At 44.5% G+C, this 19,284-nt stretch overlaps 1 protein-coding gene across 2 annotated transcripts in view; it reads right to left on the bottom strand.

Annotated features, from left to right (window-relative positions):
• The window catches only part of xpo7 (exportin 7), a 96,579-nt gene that overhangs the window by 25,557 nt on the left and 51,738 nt on the right, over positions 1 to 19,284 (bottom strand). For both annotated transcript variants that reach the window (XM_048618567.1, XM_048618568.1), the window contains exons 8-14: positions 10,978 to 11,051; positions 7,506 to 7,625; positions 3,531 to 3,677; positions 2,779 to 2,951; positions 2,376 to 2,569; positions 1,754 to 1,859; positions 924 to 1,059 (exon numbers count right to left, since the gene is read on the bottom strand). In XM_048618567.1, coding sequence (XP_048474524.1) covers positions 924 to 1,059; positions 1,754 to 1,859; positions 2,376 to 2,569; positions 2,779 to 2,951; positions 3,531 to 3,677; positions 7,506 to 7,625; positions 10,978 to 11,051 — 950 coding nt within the window. The remainder of the gene's footprint in view (positions 1 to 923; positions 1,060 to 1,753; positions 1,860 to 2,375; positions 2,570 to 2,778; positions 2,952 to 3,530; positions 3,678 to 7,505; positions 7,626 to 10,977; positions 11,052 to 19,284) is intronic.

Genomic DNA, 19,284 nt, shown 5'->3' with positions numbered 1-19,284 from the left:
GCTACCTAATTGCCAAGAGTTAGTGTCAACATGATGCATGAATAGCTCAGTTACTGTCACATCTCCAAGTGAAACCTCTGATGGTTACACATCCCACTGCTGGGTTCAAGCTTCAAATCGAAGATGCAGCAACTGTTTATGACAGTAAAGCCAATGCAAGTCACACTGCATTCGGGTTTACAGTGGAAAGCTGCTCGTATGTAAATACTATGAAAACCCGAGTGATCGTAACCTGAAAAAATACAGGAATCCACTGTCTGCTGAACTGGTTATTGGATCCTGGTTACGTCTTTACACACACAACTTCTACCTTCTGTAGCAATCTCAGGTAATAGCATCACCTCGTCAACATAATCAAGCTTCAAAGCATACTGTTGATCACAGAGGAAGTGCTATATTGACCAGAGGAAGCCCTGCTGAATTAAATGAGAAACCTAAATTGCATCTAACTTCACAGAATGACACTAAAGATATAGCTGCATTCCTGGTTCAGGAACAGGAAGCTTTCTGAATTATGTACAACATAATTCCCACAGTTAACACTGTTGACAAAAGGAATATACATACATTATTCATGAGACCTGGCTTTCTTGGGATGTTGCTAAGCGCAGAACAGCTGTTCAATTAGTTTTCGTACCATGAGTTACTGCATTTACGAGTAATTTAAATTGGTTTTGTATGTTTATAAGAGATGACCAAGGTACAGTCAACTTCTCTTTCTTTATGGTCAATCAGTTAACACAAATCATGGTTTTATTTCAATTTGATGTCACACCAACTGAATCAGCACGTGTTACCATGCTGTTATTCTGCAGCAAAAGGTAATTGTAGCCAATTTTGTTTTCAAAATGCCAACGGAAAAGCAACGTAAGAGCAGATAAAGCAGGAAGGGACTTATTAACTTCAACTCTTTCTCTTCTTACCTTGGAGGACTTTTGAACCTGATCTCCGATGTAAATCTTGCGAAACTGCTCAAAGAAACTCAGCATTGCCAGTTCCAGCTTCTCGTTGCCTGCTTGAGCCAGTCGAGAATCAGTCAGGTTCATCAGCTGTAAAACGCTGAAAAGAAACACAGGAATATCTGGTCAAATCTCTCCAGGACACACTGCAGACAGTAATATGCAGGGAGAGGATATGGAGAACTCATTCATCACTGTCAAGATAATCATATTGCCAGCTTCAAACTCTTCAGTACACCTACCCACCGTCCACATCACACAAAGTACAAGTGTCTCCAGGCGACAGGATAAGAAGTGACATAGCAGGTGAGGGCCAAAATAAACCCCACATTACAATGCCATTTACAAATTTAATCAGAAACCTGACTGGAGAAGTTACTGAAGATCACTTGACCAACCAATCAACAAGCAGAAGGCAGCGATGCGGAGACAACATGGCAAATAGATTTTCAGCGACAGCACAAATTCCTGATTTCTCTGCCTGAAAAAATATCTCCTCTACTATTAGTCGGATCTTTTTCCCAGACCTTGGCAGCTTTCGCTATGAATCTAGGTGAAGAACTGGATAAGACAAAACCAAATGTCACTTGGAAACAGAAGGCACTCAGAGCTGCAATTTTTCACACTGTATTGCTTCCCATGTGAGTTACATGTTGTACAATCATCCCTCAGCTGCTTTGCTCTAACCTCCTGAGATAACTGGAGCTGACTGTGTTGAAGTAGTGTAGGTGCAATCTCCACATCCGCGCAACCAGGCAGTCAGGATGACAGGAGAAAGGCAATTAGGGACTCACCGACAAACAAGTTCGCCATCCATGGAATCCTGTTCATCTGTACTCGCAAAGGAAACTCGGCCCCCAATCACTGCCCCAATAATGTACACTTGCCATGTCAATCGACCTGGGGGGGGGGAAAGCATGGAAATTAATGAGCTCATCAGGCATCACTCTCAAACAGTGGATTGTATGGACTGTTCATTGTCTCTGTACGGACCTTTTCAATATGACTCTGAATTCTCTGGAACTATCAAATAGTGAACATCTCAATACGCAAGGTGATGGAATGAGGAAGCACTTCAGAAACAGGTTCCACACAGCTACCTAGCAGCTAGACCTTGCAAATTCACTGTTATGGTTGACACAGAATTGAATCTTTCAACAGAGCTATTTATAGATGAGACAAATGTTGGCAGGAAAGAACAATCAAAACTCATGACAAAAAGAATCAAGGTTTGCACATGCTTTACAAAAGCTTCGAGATAATGTACAAAGATACATGAAGTGGAGCAGCCAACTGAAATTATACTGGACTTTCAATCATCAGACGTAGCAAACTCTGAGCCCAAGCCTTCATACAGACAACAAATACCGCTTGTCCCTCAGACACCTCTCTTGCTGCTCTCAATTCTCCACTTACCTTCCTGCACAGCTATGTCGATGGCGCTGGCATTTGCACTCTGCAGTAACTCCTGGTACGTCTGAGCCGACTGATCAAAGAGCTGCACCAAGAGAGCACATGTCTTCTCATATTCACAGCGGCCAATAGTGGACAGTTGGTCCAGCTGTTGCTGAACTAGACCAGTGTCATCAAGAGGATCTTCCAAACCATCCCTAGAGATAACAAACATCTGCTTCAAGTCTAGCTCCACGCAATCCACCTTCTCGCTATGAGATGTTATCAAAGCACATCAATCCCCAATCGGCTCAAAGTGAAACATTGCTGATAGCTTATTTATACAGCATAATTCTTGTTTCCTGATCCCAGTGTGAGCTTTGTTTCTGCAGGATCAGATTAACCCAACATACGAGTGTCATCATACCTCAGAATGATGTGGATTGATTCGAGTCTGGAGGTGATGTAAGCTTTAGTGACTTCCGGTGTATATGTTTCCAGCATGTGCGGTTCTGTGGCTTTGACATAAGGTACAGAAGCAGCCAAACGTTGCCACAAGCTCAGCAGGTAGTGTACACTGTTAGGGGCAAACTCCCAGTGCTGTAGGGAAGATGGAACAAACAAGGCAACCATGAAAAGACATAAATTTTATAGCTGCTGAAAGATGAAACTAATGCTGTTTACAAATCTGATAGGTTGAACAATGTTTCAAAAGGGAAGGATAAGCATGTGGGAAAATCAGTCTGACTGCCAGTCAATATAAAGCTTCATAAACAGCAAACAAAAGACAGAATTAGCCAAATGCTGCATCTCAAGTTCTCATTAGCTTTTCTAGCAGCCTCTTCAACTGTCTCTGTTCCTTTCTGAAAACTGCATTTTTCGTGCAGCGTCACTGCAGACTCGAACTGCAAAATCTGACATCATCCCGGCACCAGATGCCAAATCCAAAAACGTTGCCAACAGCGGACCCATCTGTGCATTCTGCCGAGAGTACACCCGTTGTCAGCTCGTTGTACTGGCTGGCTGTAGACTCAAGACAAAGTTCCCCGAGGTCCTGACCAGCAAACCCCCAAAATCCATGACAAACACACGCAAAGATGCCACTCTATTCAAGCCTGAATCTAGCGTCAGTCACCTGCTCTTATTCCAATTAACAATTTCAATTCCTTCCATTCCTACCTGAAGACTGGTTACTGTGAAGTTAGCAACCAGCCGGATGACTTCAGGATAGTTTTCCACTTTCACCAGCTCTCCCAGCTGGTAGTTACTCTTTAACCGAGCCAATAACCTGCAGAACTCATGGTAGTTGTTCGGATCAGACAACCCCTGCAAAAGGAAAGTTTGTTTTTCACGTTTCTGACAGCAAAAGGTGAAAACATCAGTAAGACGAGATGGTCTAACCGTTTGGTAATAGCTCACCCACGTACATCAGGTTGAAAACAATTAAGCCAGAATTTGCATTTGTGCGCTAATAATGCAGAAAAAGTACCCAGGAGCACGAGTACTGACATCATGATACAGGGACTGTATTTTGATTCCACCCGCACATCCCAACCCCTTATGATTCTTGGACTGTCTTGTTAATCGCTTCTCCTACCCTGTGATCTGCTGTCACAGCATCTCCTGCTTGTCCGTCTTGCACCATCCTCTCACGCTGACCATCACTCTTCTGTAACCTCTTAGTGACATCCATTGCCCAACTCCGTCCGAATCCACCCTCCTTCTGCTGCCCTCCCCTTGGGCTTCATCAGCTTTGATCAAACGGCCAACATATTGACATTGTCTTTCCCGGGTGCCACTTCCACAAACCCTGTTTGCTTTAGCAATTTTGAAGACCTTTTCATTCATCTTGTGCTGTATCTATGGAATTTTAAGCATGTGTCTTACATCCACATTTCACAAGCTTCTCTTTCTGCTAGCACCACTTGTTTTGGACTACAGACTTAACAGTGGAAAAACATCAGCCTTCAAAGCAAAGGACAATGGAAAATGATGCTGCAGTTTTAAACCAAAATGCTACTATACCTACAACATTGCCTTATGCAAACAGTGGGATACAATGCTACATTTCTTGATTCATGAATGTGAGTTCAGGCAGGGCGGTTTTGTTCAGTGACAGATATCTGATTAATTTTTATTAACCAGGAGTGTATGCACACGTGTGTGTGTTCATTCAGAAGTATTCAGCAGAATGATGAACTGTTCATTGGTTTCCAGGTGAGAGGCTACAGCTGTGATTGGACAATACATCCAGCCTGTGAAGGAATAAGCACTTCTTTCTCTCTCCCTTTTATGAGAGTAAAAGAAAATCCCAAGCAGTTAGTTTGTCTCTCTCTCCCTGCAAATACTGTCATGAAAGGAAAAAGGAAAAAAATACCTTTTGAGACACTGAAAGACAGAAAGCTCAGTGAAAGGATGAAAATCAGCATGACCACAACATCATGTTCTTCTCAAAAAGTCAAAAAGGATCAGAAGGGAACTGAAGGAAAACATCGCAACTGGGAATTGACACTGTAATCCAGACTGGTGCCAGAACTGTGTTTCAATGACTTTTCTACCTTGCTCTTTCCCACCAGTAATATTTATGTCTTCCCAAGGGGTAGTATTTAATGTATCAGGAATTGTAAGCGAATAATTTGTTTCTTCTCTGCTATCAGTTGAAAACATTTTGTTTACAATAAATAGCTGTTTTCTTGTGGGTACAGAAAACTGTTGATTGTTTTCTTTTAATCTGGTTTTATGAGACAGTTAAAGTGAGGAATACAGAAAAAGGAGTCGGCATTTCAGCTCTCTGAACCTATCCTACCATTCAATGAGATTGTAGCTGATCTGTGGTCTAACTCCCGATCCCTGCCTTTGGTCCAAATCCCTTAATATGTTGCTGAGCAAACGTTTGTGTATCTGTTTTATTACCAACAACTGATCTAGCATTTAGTGCTGCTTGTGGAAGAAAGTTCGAAACCTCTCTCACCCTTTGTGTCCCCAAGTGCTTCCTAATATCTCTGCTGAATGCTCTGGCCCTAACTCTCGGACTATGCCCCGTAGTTCTAGATTCTGCAACCCGTTGAAATACTTTATCTTTACCTGTTTGAAATCTTCAAGATTTCAATCAGATCATCCCTTAATCTTCTAAATTGCACAGAAAACAGCCAATGTGTCGAGTGTCTCCTCACAACGCAATTCCTGAAGTCTAAGTATCAATCTAGACTTTGGATAGTTGGATAAATCTTTTGTTCACACTGTGACAACTCTGAGAATAGTGGGGCTTGATTTCCACCACAAGATCCATGCATTGGTCTTGACAATTCTCCATTAGTTTTTTTTATTACTTGCACTGTTTTCTGAGGCAAACAGCAAAGCAGGCATCTACTCCAGGGAAACTAGAATGACCAATACCAGATAGGTTAAACAAGTCTGTACTCTTAATGCATGGACTGCGCCCAAGTGGCTATGAACTTCAAAAGCTCTGATCAAACATTCACTCCACAACCCCACCAGATCAGCCTTCAAGCTCTCTTGCTTCATTGACAACAGCAACATAGTGACACAGTGACATTTGCCAAGTGCGTTGAAACATCAGTAACAGTACAGTATAATGAATTAACTAATCCTGCTTTCACTATATGATGTATTCACCAAAATAATCAAGAAAAGCAAACAGCAAACAGCATGCAGCAGGTGAACAGGAAGACTTGTGCTGAAGAGAAGAAAAGCTCAGAGTAAACATGAAATGAGATGCAAATATATTCAACATCATTACAGAGAAGGGAAGGATATGTTGAATGTACTTAAGATTCATCTTCAATTACAATGAAACATTTCACTTCTGAGATGACAACAGTTTTGGTAACCGGACTAGTTAGGGATTTTGAGCCACAATTTCACTGAATGGTACAGAATAGATTTGAGGAGCGCAAAGGACAATGAAAAGTTCCTATTTTTTATTTGAAAAGGCAGATAATTGGTCGCCAAGAGACACAGGTGAGAAAAACTACTACTACAACAACAAAAACACAAGTTTCTGGAAAACATTGGCTTATATGCAGAAAATAGGGAGGGAGATGGGCTAGGGAGTAAACGACAGGAGAGAGCCCACAGGAAGACAGAAGAGCAGTTGGATAGGCCAAGGAGTTGGTAACAATCTGGCTAGGAGGATGATTAGTTGTTAATGGGGATGGTTAGTGACTAACAATAGGCAGCAGGCTGTGAGATAACAAGGCCTGGTGTGTGGGGTTGGGGGCTAGTTTACTCCCTATCCCATCCTCCTTCCTATTTTCTCCAGATGAACTGACGTTTTCCCAGCTACTATCAGTTCTGAGGAAGGGTCACTGGACCCAAAACATAAACTCTGATTTTTCTCTTCACAGATGCTGCCAGACCTGCTGAGCTTTTCAAGCAACTTGTTTTTGTTCCTGATATACAGCATCCACAGTTCTTTTGGTTTTTTATTGAGAACAACGACAATCAGGGAAACAAGGACAAATATTACCAGGCCTCGAGGAACCGTGTGGGAGAAGGGGCAGGTGGGGCATTTAGAGTGCTCACTATCTTGATAACAGAATGGAGTTTGAGCTGCAGCAATTAAGAACACAGGTCTACCCAGAGGCCAACAGAGACACTATGTGGCAAATTAAGGGCTTCTTTCATTTCCCACACCACCAGTGTTGGTATTTTACCAGTGGCAGGTCAGTCCATGCCTCATGGGATGGAGGTGGCATCTCTGCTCTTCAAAAGGTTGGAGCCCCATTGGCAGCTGACTAAGCGGAGCAGGAATCTCATGGAATGTTGAGCAGGGAATGCCCTCAGCTTTGCAGTCTGTCTTTGGGGGTCCATGCTGCCACCACAAAATTCAGTCACAGAAACAAGCCACTCAAGGCCAATGTGTTTCATGATTGTGCAACACAAACCTGAAGAGACTCCATACACCTGTATTCTTCTTCGGGCATGGAATGTGCGAGTGAGAAGATGGTCCAGAGCTATCTACAGCTGCATAGTCATATAGCACTGTCCCATAAACAGCATGAAAGTGCTTCCAAGTTGTTCGCAAAGACACTACCCTGATCAGACCTAAAAGGGGGAAGATTCAACCAAGACTCCCCCGATGATTCTGCTCAATCAACTGGTTTAAGAAATCCTCGGTTTATCATCTTTTACCTGTGGATTTTCTAATATCCTCTTCACTCCATCCACTAAGTGCGAAAGAAACTTGGCTCTTTCTGCGTTGTTAAATAGCGATCTTCGGACAGAAGCAATTTGTACTAAACAAGATAACACCTGGAAGGAGGAGAAAACAAGGGTCAGGAATGAAGCCGGATACAACGTGGCGATAATATCAACTGAAGTGACAATAATTCTGATGATCAAGAGCTGATTCAATAACACGGGCAGAGACTGGAAACAGCTACCTGACAATTGCCGTCCAAGCCACTCACCATCCTGGTTTGGATGTCAAAATCCTGAAATTCCCTCCCTGAGGGCACTGTGGGTCAACCTACAGCAAATGGACTGCAGCAGTTCAAGAAGGCAGCTCACCACCACCTTCTGAAGGGGCTACTAGGGACGGGCAATAAATGCTGGGACAGAGTGACACCAGCATCCCATGAATGAATAAGGTCAAAAAAAACAACCATGTTACAGATGTTATTAAAATTATGGGGAATTTTAACGCAGCAAGATTGCAGTCATATTAGAAAGTCAACAACTGGAACACACTGATTTTAAATACTTGGCAGAAAATCCAGGGACAATTTGGAAAACTTACTCCCACAGACTGGATTGTCTTGATGTGGACTGCGTTGCTGCAAGGAGGCAGATTTAACAGCAATTGGAATGAATGAGGAATCCATCAATGCTTGATGGGAAGAGATTTGAACTATTACAGGGAACAACAGACAGTGGAACTAACTGGACAATCCTTTTAAAGAGCAAGGACTAGCACAATGGGCTGAATGCTCTCCTTCTGAGCTGTGAGATTGCATGTGGAGCAAATGCGATTTCAACTTTCCAAGCATGTTCCATGTCCAGGACAGGGACATGGGCTCTCTAACTTGAGCCTTGTGATGCAGCAATTCTCTGCTAGCATGAACACCATGGGGTCAGTAATCCAAGCAACTTCACTGCTAGCTCAAGAGTGACCCACAGTGCCCTTAGGGAGGGAATTCCAGGATCTTAGCCAGGCCGTTGAGTGGCTTGGAGGAGAAGTGGCAGGTGGTGGTGTTCCTATGTATCTGCCCTTGTCCTTCAAGATGGAAGTGCTCAGGAGTTTGAGAGATACTGTCCAAGGAGCTTTGGTCAATTTGTGCAGTACATCTTGTTGATGCCAAGGCATACAAGGCTATGGTCAAGTGCTGGTAAAGGGGATGAGGTTAGTTCAAAGATGGTCTTGGGCTAGCACAGACTTGATGGGCTGAAGGGCCTCTTAACTGTGCTGTGGACCTCGACGACAAAGAGAACAGACTGACTATCAGGGGATAAACATAATTTATTAATGGTTCCTTGACTGAGTCGTGACCAGCATTCATCAATTCAGCAAGTTGTCCATGTATTGCTCTTGGTAAGGAAGCAGCCATCTGATTATGGAAAGCTATTATCAAACCATGATGGGGAAAAGCATGGCAGGAAATGAATACAGCTCTAATAAAAAGAAAGATTTTTTTTTTTTTTTTACTGTATTTGAAGCACATCTCTCACAGTCTGCTTGGACAGAAGTAGTCGAAGCGCTTTGTTTAACAGACTAAGTAATGTCAGCAGCAAAAACAGGAAGGGGGCAGTATCTGAGAAGTGGGAATGACATACTATTAGCTTGCAGAACAGTCGCGAAAACCAGTCAGGCGATCAGCAGGGGAAGAGAAATGACAAGAGATGAGCACTTGGGCCTCACAAGCGTGATGAACCCTGGAAAGGGGAGATCAAAACCGAGGTAAAATATAAATGCAGGGGCAAACCATGAGAGGTTCAGCTTAGTGATTAAGTGAGGCTGGGGAAGCAACAGAGACAGTTGCACAAATGTTCTACATCTTGGTCTCAAGCCTTAACCTTGGCAAAGTCGTTGGTAAGGCACTTCTTGGTGGCAATGAGGAGACAGTTGGGAAGGGGAAAGGGAATTATTGAAGGTTATTCAGGGAGAAAATGCTATATAATGCTAGCAAATAGGAACAGAAGGCCATTCAGGCCATCAAGGCTTCAATGAGATCATGCTGACCTAACCTTCATTTCATTTTTTTTTTTTTTTTTTACTGTCCCCCATAATCCTCAACCAAGTGGTGGATCAAGGATCTATCTGACTCAGCCTCTGCTGTATTTCAGAGAAGAGGATGTCAAAGACAAATGGCCTTTTGAGATTCCAAATCCTCCTCATCTCCATCTTAACTGCTTGCTCTTCAGGATGATCAACTAAGCATCATAACCTTAATATGCCACGTGGGAGCAAAGCAGTAGCTAAAGCAAGGGCAGTGCAGATGATAAGACAGATAACCGGCTCTGCTGGTAATTTGATCAAACAGATTGAACCAGCTCGGCTTGTTTTGATATAAGGAAATCGAGGAAGTTACCATTAATCTTGCCCTAAACTTTTTTCCCCTCAATTCAGACAGATAAATGCCTAATCTGCCTTTACTCATCACATTTGTTACCACTTTCACCTCTGAGTTGAAAAGCTCTAGGTTTGAGGTCTTGCCAGTCACAGAAAAGCCTAGCAGTGATACAGGCACACATGAGATAGGAGTGTCTGTCCTCAGCTCACAAAGAGACAGCGAGTTAGTAGCAGGAAGGGCATCCAGCTGTAAAAGTGCCGATCAAATCCAGCATTGTTGGATTTGAAAGACAATCAACCAGCATTGTCATGGGCCCACATAACAGAGTAAGAAGCAGGAGGGTGAGGTGAGAGATACGGCAATGTACTAGCAGGAATGAAAAGTGAAAATGTGGATCCAAGTGTTCAACATGATTTCATAGGGTGCATTTAAAAGAACTATTTGTTTAGCTGGGTAGGTCCACAACAAGACACCTACACCTTTAAATTAGGGTGAGCTTATTTCGTAGTAAAATCAGAAAGCGCTTCAAATGAGAACACTGAAAATCTGAAACACTGCCCCCTACAAAATTTCAAACCCAAAATTCATCCTTTCAATGAAAAGATAAGGGCTCATGAACCAAGGCGTGCTGAAGGAGTGAAGAGACAGATCAGCAATTGAATAGTGGAGCAGGTTTCAGAGCTGACTGGCTCCTTCTCTTGTTGTGCTCAAGAATAGGACCCTCAGCGGAAGGCATTCTGGCCCCCAAACAAACGAGTTCTATTTTATACATGATGGACTGAGTTTAAAGGCTGGGCAAGGGGGTTCTTGATGCTAAAACACTGGTGGTTAAAGACCAACTTAGAACACAATAATCCATTAGAAACCACGCGATGGGAACAAGAGCCTGAACTGCTTCCTGAGATTACTTGGTGTGCAGTGTAACTCACAGAGACAGAGTTCAGAAATGAGTCACCATCTCTGCATGCTGCAGGATCTGGGATGGGGAAGATCAGCATCACAAATTAAACATTTCAACAACTCACTCATGGTTATGTCACACTTGTCAAGCTCCTTTACATCTCTGGACATTGATAAAGAGAAGTACAACTCACCAGAGGGGACAGCGATGGAGGGATGGAATGGTACAAATCGAAAAACAACTGTAGAGTTGATGAATCCAGGAAAGCTGTTGAAAAAGAGAGAGTGGGGGGTTTATGTTTAGACATAAAACAATGGAAGAGGAGCAGGAAATAAACACTCCACAATGGGACCGAGCAGGGCCAACTTGTTAAATATCACAGCTTACACAGGATTCTGCAAAGAACGGTTTACTGCGCGACAAGGTGAAGTCACTTGTTTCACTACCAGCAGACAAGGTGATCCCAATTCCTGACATGGACAGATTATGAGTTTTCAAACAAATCTCTCTCCTTCATTCTCAGTACCTGCCGTAAGCAGGTTGTTATTTAACTTATCCAACTTTTTGTTTTGAACCAGGGTAAGGGTCTATTTTCCTTACTCCCTTTGTGTGCAGCTCTTGACATTGTCAGGACCACAATATCACAGAAAAATTAAACCAGGAATAGGGTTTATTTCACACACTCAGGTGCGTGGGAAATTTCAGAACAAGCACAGTTACGAGGGGATATAGAATTGGAACAGATGAAAAGATTATTCAATTCGTGACAACTTGAACACAAAACAAACAAGGGATGCAAGTTTAGCAATGCCCTTGCTTTTGAAAGTGAAATTTGGAAGTCAAACTTGGTGTCTGCAGCCTGGAAGGCTTTGAGGGGGTTTCGGGAAGGGGCGGAATCACTGCCAAGCCAGCAGCTCAGGAGTTGTTTGCAGTTTCCTTTCTTGAAATAAACTTCTGCTTCACTGTCTTGAGTATTTACAGAGTGCACCAAGACAGGTTGCTGTTGTCTTATCCAAGCCAAAGGCTTTTCCTCAATCAAGTCCAGAGTTGGGTTGCTCTCGTCAGTTAACATGGAATGGAGCAGCACTGACCCACTCAACCATCTGCTATTTCAAAACTGTCAAGTTAGAAAAGCAAATAATAATAAAATACTGCAGGTGCTGGAACTCTGAAATAAAAATAGAAAAATGAGAGAGTTCTTACAGAATGGAAGCAGTGTGTACAAGACAACACTGACTGAAGCATCTCACCAGAACTTCTACATCAGGCAACACAAGCATCTCCAAATTTCCCTCACCACATCACTCACTATGCTGCCTGACAACCTGACCCCTGTTTCTTCATTGCTGCCCTGCCAAAATGCTGCAATTCCCTGACGAGTCTGTCGAGACCCTCACATTTGGCTGTACCTACACCACACAGACTGCAGTGGTTCACAAAGACATCTCGGCATCACTTTCTCAAGGGCCAGTTAAGGGTGGGAAATAAATGACAGCCTGGCTAGCAATCACCAAATGCTGAGAAAAAAAATTGGTAGTTTATTGCTATTTATGTGTGCTTCGCTTCTTCAAATCATGTGGGTGAAATGATTGGATTCTAAATGATTGAAACCAAAGCAGAAACTCCAAGTTGACAGTCCCAGCACAGTACCTGAGGGAGTACTACACAGCTTGGGACACTGTTTTCTGGATGAGACATGAAAGTCAGTCTTCATCTAGCCGCTCAGGTGAATAAACAAGATCCCACAGCCCAATTTGAATAAGGAGGGAGCTTTGCAGTTCTGTTATTCCTGGTCATTACGGCACTCTCAGTCAGCATTTCCACAGTCAGTTGAACTGAGGATTTACTTTGTTTCCTGTGCTTGCTGCGTGTGCAATTGCTACTGTGTTTGCCTACATGACAATAGTCATTGTGTTTTAAAAGTAATTCACTGGCTGTGAATTAAATGAGATGTTTATAGTCTGTGATAAGGTGCTGTGTCATTCAAGTTCCATGTAAATTCTTTTCATCTGGACATTCTGATTTTGTAAATGAGGATTTTCTCATAGATAAAGAGAGAGAGAAGGGGAGAGTGCAATTAATCAAGTACAGAGTAACCTCGGTTTCATTTGCAGGAGCACAGATGACAGCAGCAGGAAATGATGCTGAATCTGTTTAATAAACTAGTTACACATCATACAGTTCTGGGTGTCACACTTTCAGAGGGAAGTGAACACGTTCTAAAGGCTAAAGGGTTCCAGGGTTGATGAAGTTCAGTTGAGAAAACAGATTGGTCAAGTCAGTAATGTTTTCCTTGGAGAACTCCCTGCTCATAAATGGAAGAAGAATGAGAGGGGACAGACTGAGTGATTTGTCAAAGATGACTGCGAGGAGTGAGTGGTTTGGATTTGGAATGCACTGCCTGGAGTTGTGGTCGAGGTAGGTTGAATCTAATCACACAAGAGGGCATGAGATGATTAGTGATATAGAAATAATGCGCAGCTTTATTGGGAAAGGCCAAAAGAATGGCACTAAGTCACGAGGCTCGTTTGAAGAATGCAGACATGGTGGGCTAGATGGCTGCCTTCTACAGCATAACAATTCTGTGAAACAAAAGGAAGAAAACATTTGACCAAAAGGATGTAAAATTTTACAGAAGTCCAAGGATAATAAACAAGTCAAAATAAAGTGCTTGGAAACTAAAAGGAGAAAATTGAATAGCTTAAGTAATTTGCAAAACAAAATGAGCAACCTCAGCAGAAGTTTCTTCCTCCAACATGAGAAAATGGCAGGCTTTGTGGAAAGGTGTTTGGAAAACAGGTTAGTTCAAATGCTGAAATATCAACCATGGTGAACAGAAACCGTAGAAAAGGGCACAGCTAGGATATTGGAAATGAAACTGTTGGGGTTAAATGGAATGAAATTGTTTTAATTGCTGCCTGAGCAACAAGACACAGTTCCATTCGAGAACAGGAATTTGATGAATTGCCTTCTGAAGATGACCCACACCCCATGACCAGTAGAGAAAAAACTGAAAATGTAAGGGGGAAGGCAAAGAGACATGGAAGACATGAGACAGTGTGTGTGTGAGAGAGAGAGAGCGTCAGCAAGAGAGCAAGTGAGTTTTTTTGCTAAATTTGAAGGGGATCATGTGAAATTTTTGCCACTGCTTTCAATAAGATAGAAGATTAGTTGCATTGACTACAAGAAATGTGTAAGCACAGAAGTCAAAGTCAGTTAAAAGCGAAAGCCATAGTACTATGATCTGTGCTAAGCCTGAGGGGTGGCACCCTGGCTCAGTGGTTAGCATGTGCTACCTCACAGTACCTGGGACCCGGGTTCAATTTCAGCCTCGGGCGATTGTGCGCAGTTTGGACATTCTCCCCCTGTCTGTGTGGCTTTTCTCTGGGTGCCCTGGTTTCCTCCCACAGCCCAAAGATGTGCAGGTTGGGTGGTATGGCCATGCTAAATTGCCCAGAGTCTAGGAATGTGCAGGGTGTAAACAGAGGGTGTGGGGAGGGGGGAGGGTGGTGGGGGTGGTGTTGGTGGGTGGTGTCTGGGTGGATTGGTGCGCACTCTTTGGGCCTCAAGGTCTGTTTCCATACTGGAGGGATTCTATGTCTCTTGATTCTGAGCAGACAAAAAGTGGCCCCTAACCTAAAAATGAGTTGGTCCCAGAAAGATGCAGCTAGTAATTCAGAGATAGCAAGAACTGCAGATGCTGGAGTCAGAGTCAACGTTCCTCTGATGCTGTCTGACCTGCTGTGTTCCTCCAGCTCCACATTGTGTTGCTAGTAACTCAGGAGTGTGCACAAGGAACCCATGGAACAGTTATCAAGATGCTGAAAGGTGAAAACAAACAGCTTTCAGCAGGTGGGTCAACTCTGACAAGATAAATAATTCCTCATTGGTGTGCTGCAAGTTGCAGTCAGTTTTTGAAAACTGCCTGCTTCACTAACCTGCGCACTTAGAGAAGGAGTGAGTCCCCAGCTCGAGATGCTGCTGAGGGGCTTATGGGTGAGATCAGATTGAAGCACCAAGGCTGACACTTTGAGTGAACCACAAATTCAGTGGGATTGTCGGAGGGGCAAGGTGAATCAAAGAGGAGCCATACACCAGAATGGAAATGCAAGCAATGGTGTGTGAAGTCCACCTCCAGCCTTTAAGGGGGTCACCCAGTTACCAGCCCAGCCCCACTGTAATACAATAAGACACCATAGGCCTGAATGCTGGAGATTAAAAAGGGAGCCAATAGGACGGTGAGCACCCACCAGACCAGTCCTGGGAGAGATACGCCAGAAGGCAGCATCCACATGGTACCTCGTCACTGGAAAGAGATTGCCTGACATGTGGCCAGGAAATTGTGGGAAGGCCGCAGGATTTTGTCTTCTGTGCTCCTCCCTGAGGATAATTCAGAGACACCGAGACTACCCATTCCAAAAACGTTTGAAGCCCTCGCCCATCCAGAGTCTGGTCTGAACGCCAAGTCTCAGACTAGAGGGATGGGTGGAAAAACTATTTGCCTTCCACCAAGTTCACCTGCAGCACTGCTCTGCCTTGGGCCTAGTCAGTATGGGTACTGCTGCTGAGCTATCACTAACAGGGAGAGACTTCTTTTGACTCTGGAATGACCTGGACAGCTATGAAGTCAGAGTAATCACCAAAGGCCAAGGTCAGAGAGACACCGTGAGCAGCCACAGTTCTTTAAGGATCCAAGCTAGGGCCTGCCAAAGGCAGGACCCAGAGGAAATCAAGGTGGCAGAAAGGGACCCACTGAGCAAAAAGAAGTTCTGCCTGGCTCCCAGAGAAAGAATGGCATGCCTGAGAATGGCACAATTCAGCAAAGGTGCAGAAAGCTGGCTGTGCTTCATTGGCTCTGTATATAGCAGTAAATCCAAATGTTTGGGATAACCCAGGTTAAGTCCTCAAAATTAAAAGGGTTGAGCTCAGACCAACAAGAGTCAAAAGACAGCCAGGGTACAAGAGAAGATGTTGAGGGGGATGTGGCAAAGCAGGGTCCTTCTCTGCAGATTTAAACAGGAGTTCAGAAAGTAGAGATCAATGCTGATAACAAGAAGCCCGTTATGCTTTCTTGTTGAATGAGAAGCCAGTTAACCAGAACCTTCTCCCCCACATACACATGATGACCAGGAAGGAGATGCCTCATCTGGTTGAGAAAACACAGTATAGTAGAGCAGGGGGCTGGACCACCACAGATGGGAGCAGTTTTGACAGAACCCTACCCAAAGCCACGACTCAGAAAAAATGAACTCTCCTGTGTTTCGACTATTCTTGCATCTGCTGCCATGACAGTTGAAGAATAACCAGTCCTGAGGTAAGCTCACTAATGTGCTTCAGGAAGAAAAAACAAAACTGCCATCCTCACCTGATCTGGCCTACACGTAACTCCAGACCCACACCAATGTGGTCAACTCTCAAGTGCCCTTTGAAATAGCTGAGTGACTAACTCAGTTGCACCGATCGTTACAAATTCTCAAGGAAGAAATAAAACCGGACAGACCAGCTGGCATTGACTGATGCACCGGAATAGACAATGGCATAAAACTCGGCCATGATTGGATACACATTGTAAAGATGTCAATGTACAACTGCAGTCTCATTTTCTACAAGACCTGTACTACTGAACAGTCAGGAACTCGAGAATATAAAATGCACATACGTTATACAAAAGTCAATGTGTGCCATTTTAAGATGCTTCTTCCAACAAATGTTCTTCAAAGCAAGCCACTGCAAGTTGGCAAAAGCCACCTACCAAACTTTGGCTGCTGTATCATTGATTGTTACTCCAGGGTGATAAAAGGTACATTTATCAACAACGCAAAATACTTCGACCGAGATTACATCAAACACTTTGTGCTGAGACATCTTGCCAATAGTAGTTACTAAATGACCTCACAACTCTAAATTCTGGCAGATTGCTTTGATAAATCTACCGCTTTTTGCAGAAGCTCAGAAACTAGGATTTGTTCATGCGCATCAGACTATTTCTCCCAGTGCAGAGTAACATTGTAAGTACATAAAACAACAGCAATAATTGATGGCAACCTTTGAACAGTACAAGCAGTTACCAAATAAAAACCCATATTTTAAAATGAAACCCTGTTAAACACAAATAACCTGCACTTGTACTTTCCACCTTTCATTGAAATATAACTATATGCAGAAAATGGGCCATATAGCGGAGCTGCATAAACAGAAAAAAGGATGATCCTTGTCTATAGTAGATTGGGGAAGGACACTATTCAAGAACCTTACATTGGACACAGCAGAGCTGGTGAAGTGTGGGTGCAGAGGTGAGCTGATTAAGCAGCCCATCTTCGTTTTGGGGACAACATCCCAATATTATAATACCCATGAAATTTCCTTCCCTACCATTGCCCTCTCATACCCCTTACCGACAACATGTACCTCTCCACTCCACCAACAACTTCAAAAATCTAAACAAAGTATATGGTGACATTTGTAATTTAAAACAACTTTTGAGAGACAGTTAGGGAGACATCAATAAAGAACTGAACTCTTTGTTCAACGGTAGGATGTACATATTGCTGGCTAAAATACCAGCTCTAATCACTCAAGACAGTACTGGTGAGCTGCCTTCTGAAACTGTGAGCGTCCAAGAGGAAAAAGACTATTGTTAGGCCAACAGTACAAGAGGACGTAATTCAGTACCTGCGGATTAAAAAAACTTATCAACCTCAAATTTTAAAAATACAACTCATCGAGAAGCAAGAGACAACAAGGTGCAGAGCGGGATGAACACAGCAGGCCAAGCAGCATCATAGGAGCAGAAAGGCTGACGTTTCGGGCCTAGACCCTTCATCAGAAATGGGGGAGGGGAAGGGGGTTCTGAAATAAGGGCTTACTTTTGTCAATAGCACCCAGCCCTGCCGAGTCTTCACCATCCCCCCACACCTCCCCCTTACTGAGGACGAACGGTCAGTCCTCAGTAAAGGGCTTACTTTTGTCCTCCTCCACCCACATATCAACGAATACCGCTCACGTTTGGACATTGAGCAGTTTTTCCGCCGCCTCCGCTCCACGCTTACTTCTTCAACCGTGAACCTAACCCTCCCTCTACTGACCCCTTCTCCCACCTCCAACATACCCGCTCCTCATGGACACCACCCCAAGGCCTCCCACCCTCCCTTGACCTCTTCATCTCCAACTGCCGTCGAGACATCAATCGCCTCAACCTCTCCACCCCTTTCACTCACTCCAACCTCTCCCCCGCAGAACGTGCAGCCCTCCGCTCCAATCCCAACCTCACCATAAAACCCGCGGACAAGGGAGGCGCAGTTGTAGTATGGCGCACTGACCGCTACATCGCCGAGGCCAGACGCCAACTCTCCGACACCTCCTCCTACCGCCCCCTTGATCACAACCCCACCCCCGACCACCAAACCATCATCTCCCAAACCATCCACAACCTCATCACCTCAGGTGACCTCCCACCCACGGCCTCCAACCTCATCGTTCCCCAACCCCGCACCGCCCGCTTCTATCTCCTTCCCAAAATCCACAAACCTGAATGCCCTGGTCGACCCACTGTCTCCGCCTGCTCCTGCCCCACCAAACTTATCTCCAACTATCTGGACTCCATTTTCTCCCCCTTGGTCCAGGAACTCCCTACCTATGTCCGTGACACCACCCATGCCCTCCACCTCCTCCAGAACTTCCAACTCCCCGGTCCCCAACACCTGATCTTTACCATGGACGTCCAGTCCCTATACACCTGCATTCCCCATGCAGATGGCCTAAAGGCTTCTTCCTGTCCCGCAGGCCCGACCAGTCCCCCTCCACTGACACCCTCATCTGCTCAGCCGGACTCGTCCTCACCCTCAACAACTTCTCTTTCAATTCCTCCCACTTCCTACAGACAAAGGGGGTGGCCATGGGTACCCGCATGGGCCCAAGCTATGCCTGCCTCTTTGTAGGTTACGTGGAACAATCCCTCTTCCGTACCTACACTGGTCCTAAACCCCACCTCTTCCTCCGTTACATTGATGACTGTATCAGCGCCGCCTCATGCTCCCACGAGGAGCTCAAACAATTCATCCACTTCACCAACACCTTCCACCCCAACCTTAAGTTCACCTGGACCATCTCTAATACCTCTCTCTCCTTCCTGGACCCCTCTGTCTCCATCTCGGGCAACCGCCGAGAAACCGATATCCATTTCGAGCCCACCGACTCCCACAGCTACCTAGAATACACCTCCTCCCACCCAACTTACTGCAAAAATGCCATCCCCTATTCCCAATTCCTTTGCCTCCGCTGCATCTGCTCCCAGGATGAGGCATTCCACTCCCGTACATCTCAGATGTTCTCGTTTTTCAAGGACTGCAACTTCCCCCCTCAGTGGTCGAGAACGCCCTCAACCGTGTCTCCCACCTTTCCCGCAACTCATCCCTCACATCCCGTCCCTGCAATAAGAACCAAAAAAGAATCCCCCTCGTCCTCACGTACCACCCCACCAACCCCCGGATCCAACGCATCA

Source organism: Rhincodon typus, chromosome 40 (assembly GCF_021869965.1).
Source record: "Rhincodon typus isolate 14 chromosome 40, sRhiTyp1.1, whole genome shotgun sequence".
In the NCBI taxonomy this organism is placed as follows: Eukaryota; Metazoa; Chordata; class Chondrichthyes; order Orectolobiformes; family Rhincodontidae; genus Rhincodon; species Rhincodon typus.
This window is presented reverse-complemented; position numbering and strand designations above follow the sequence as displayed.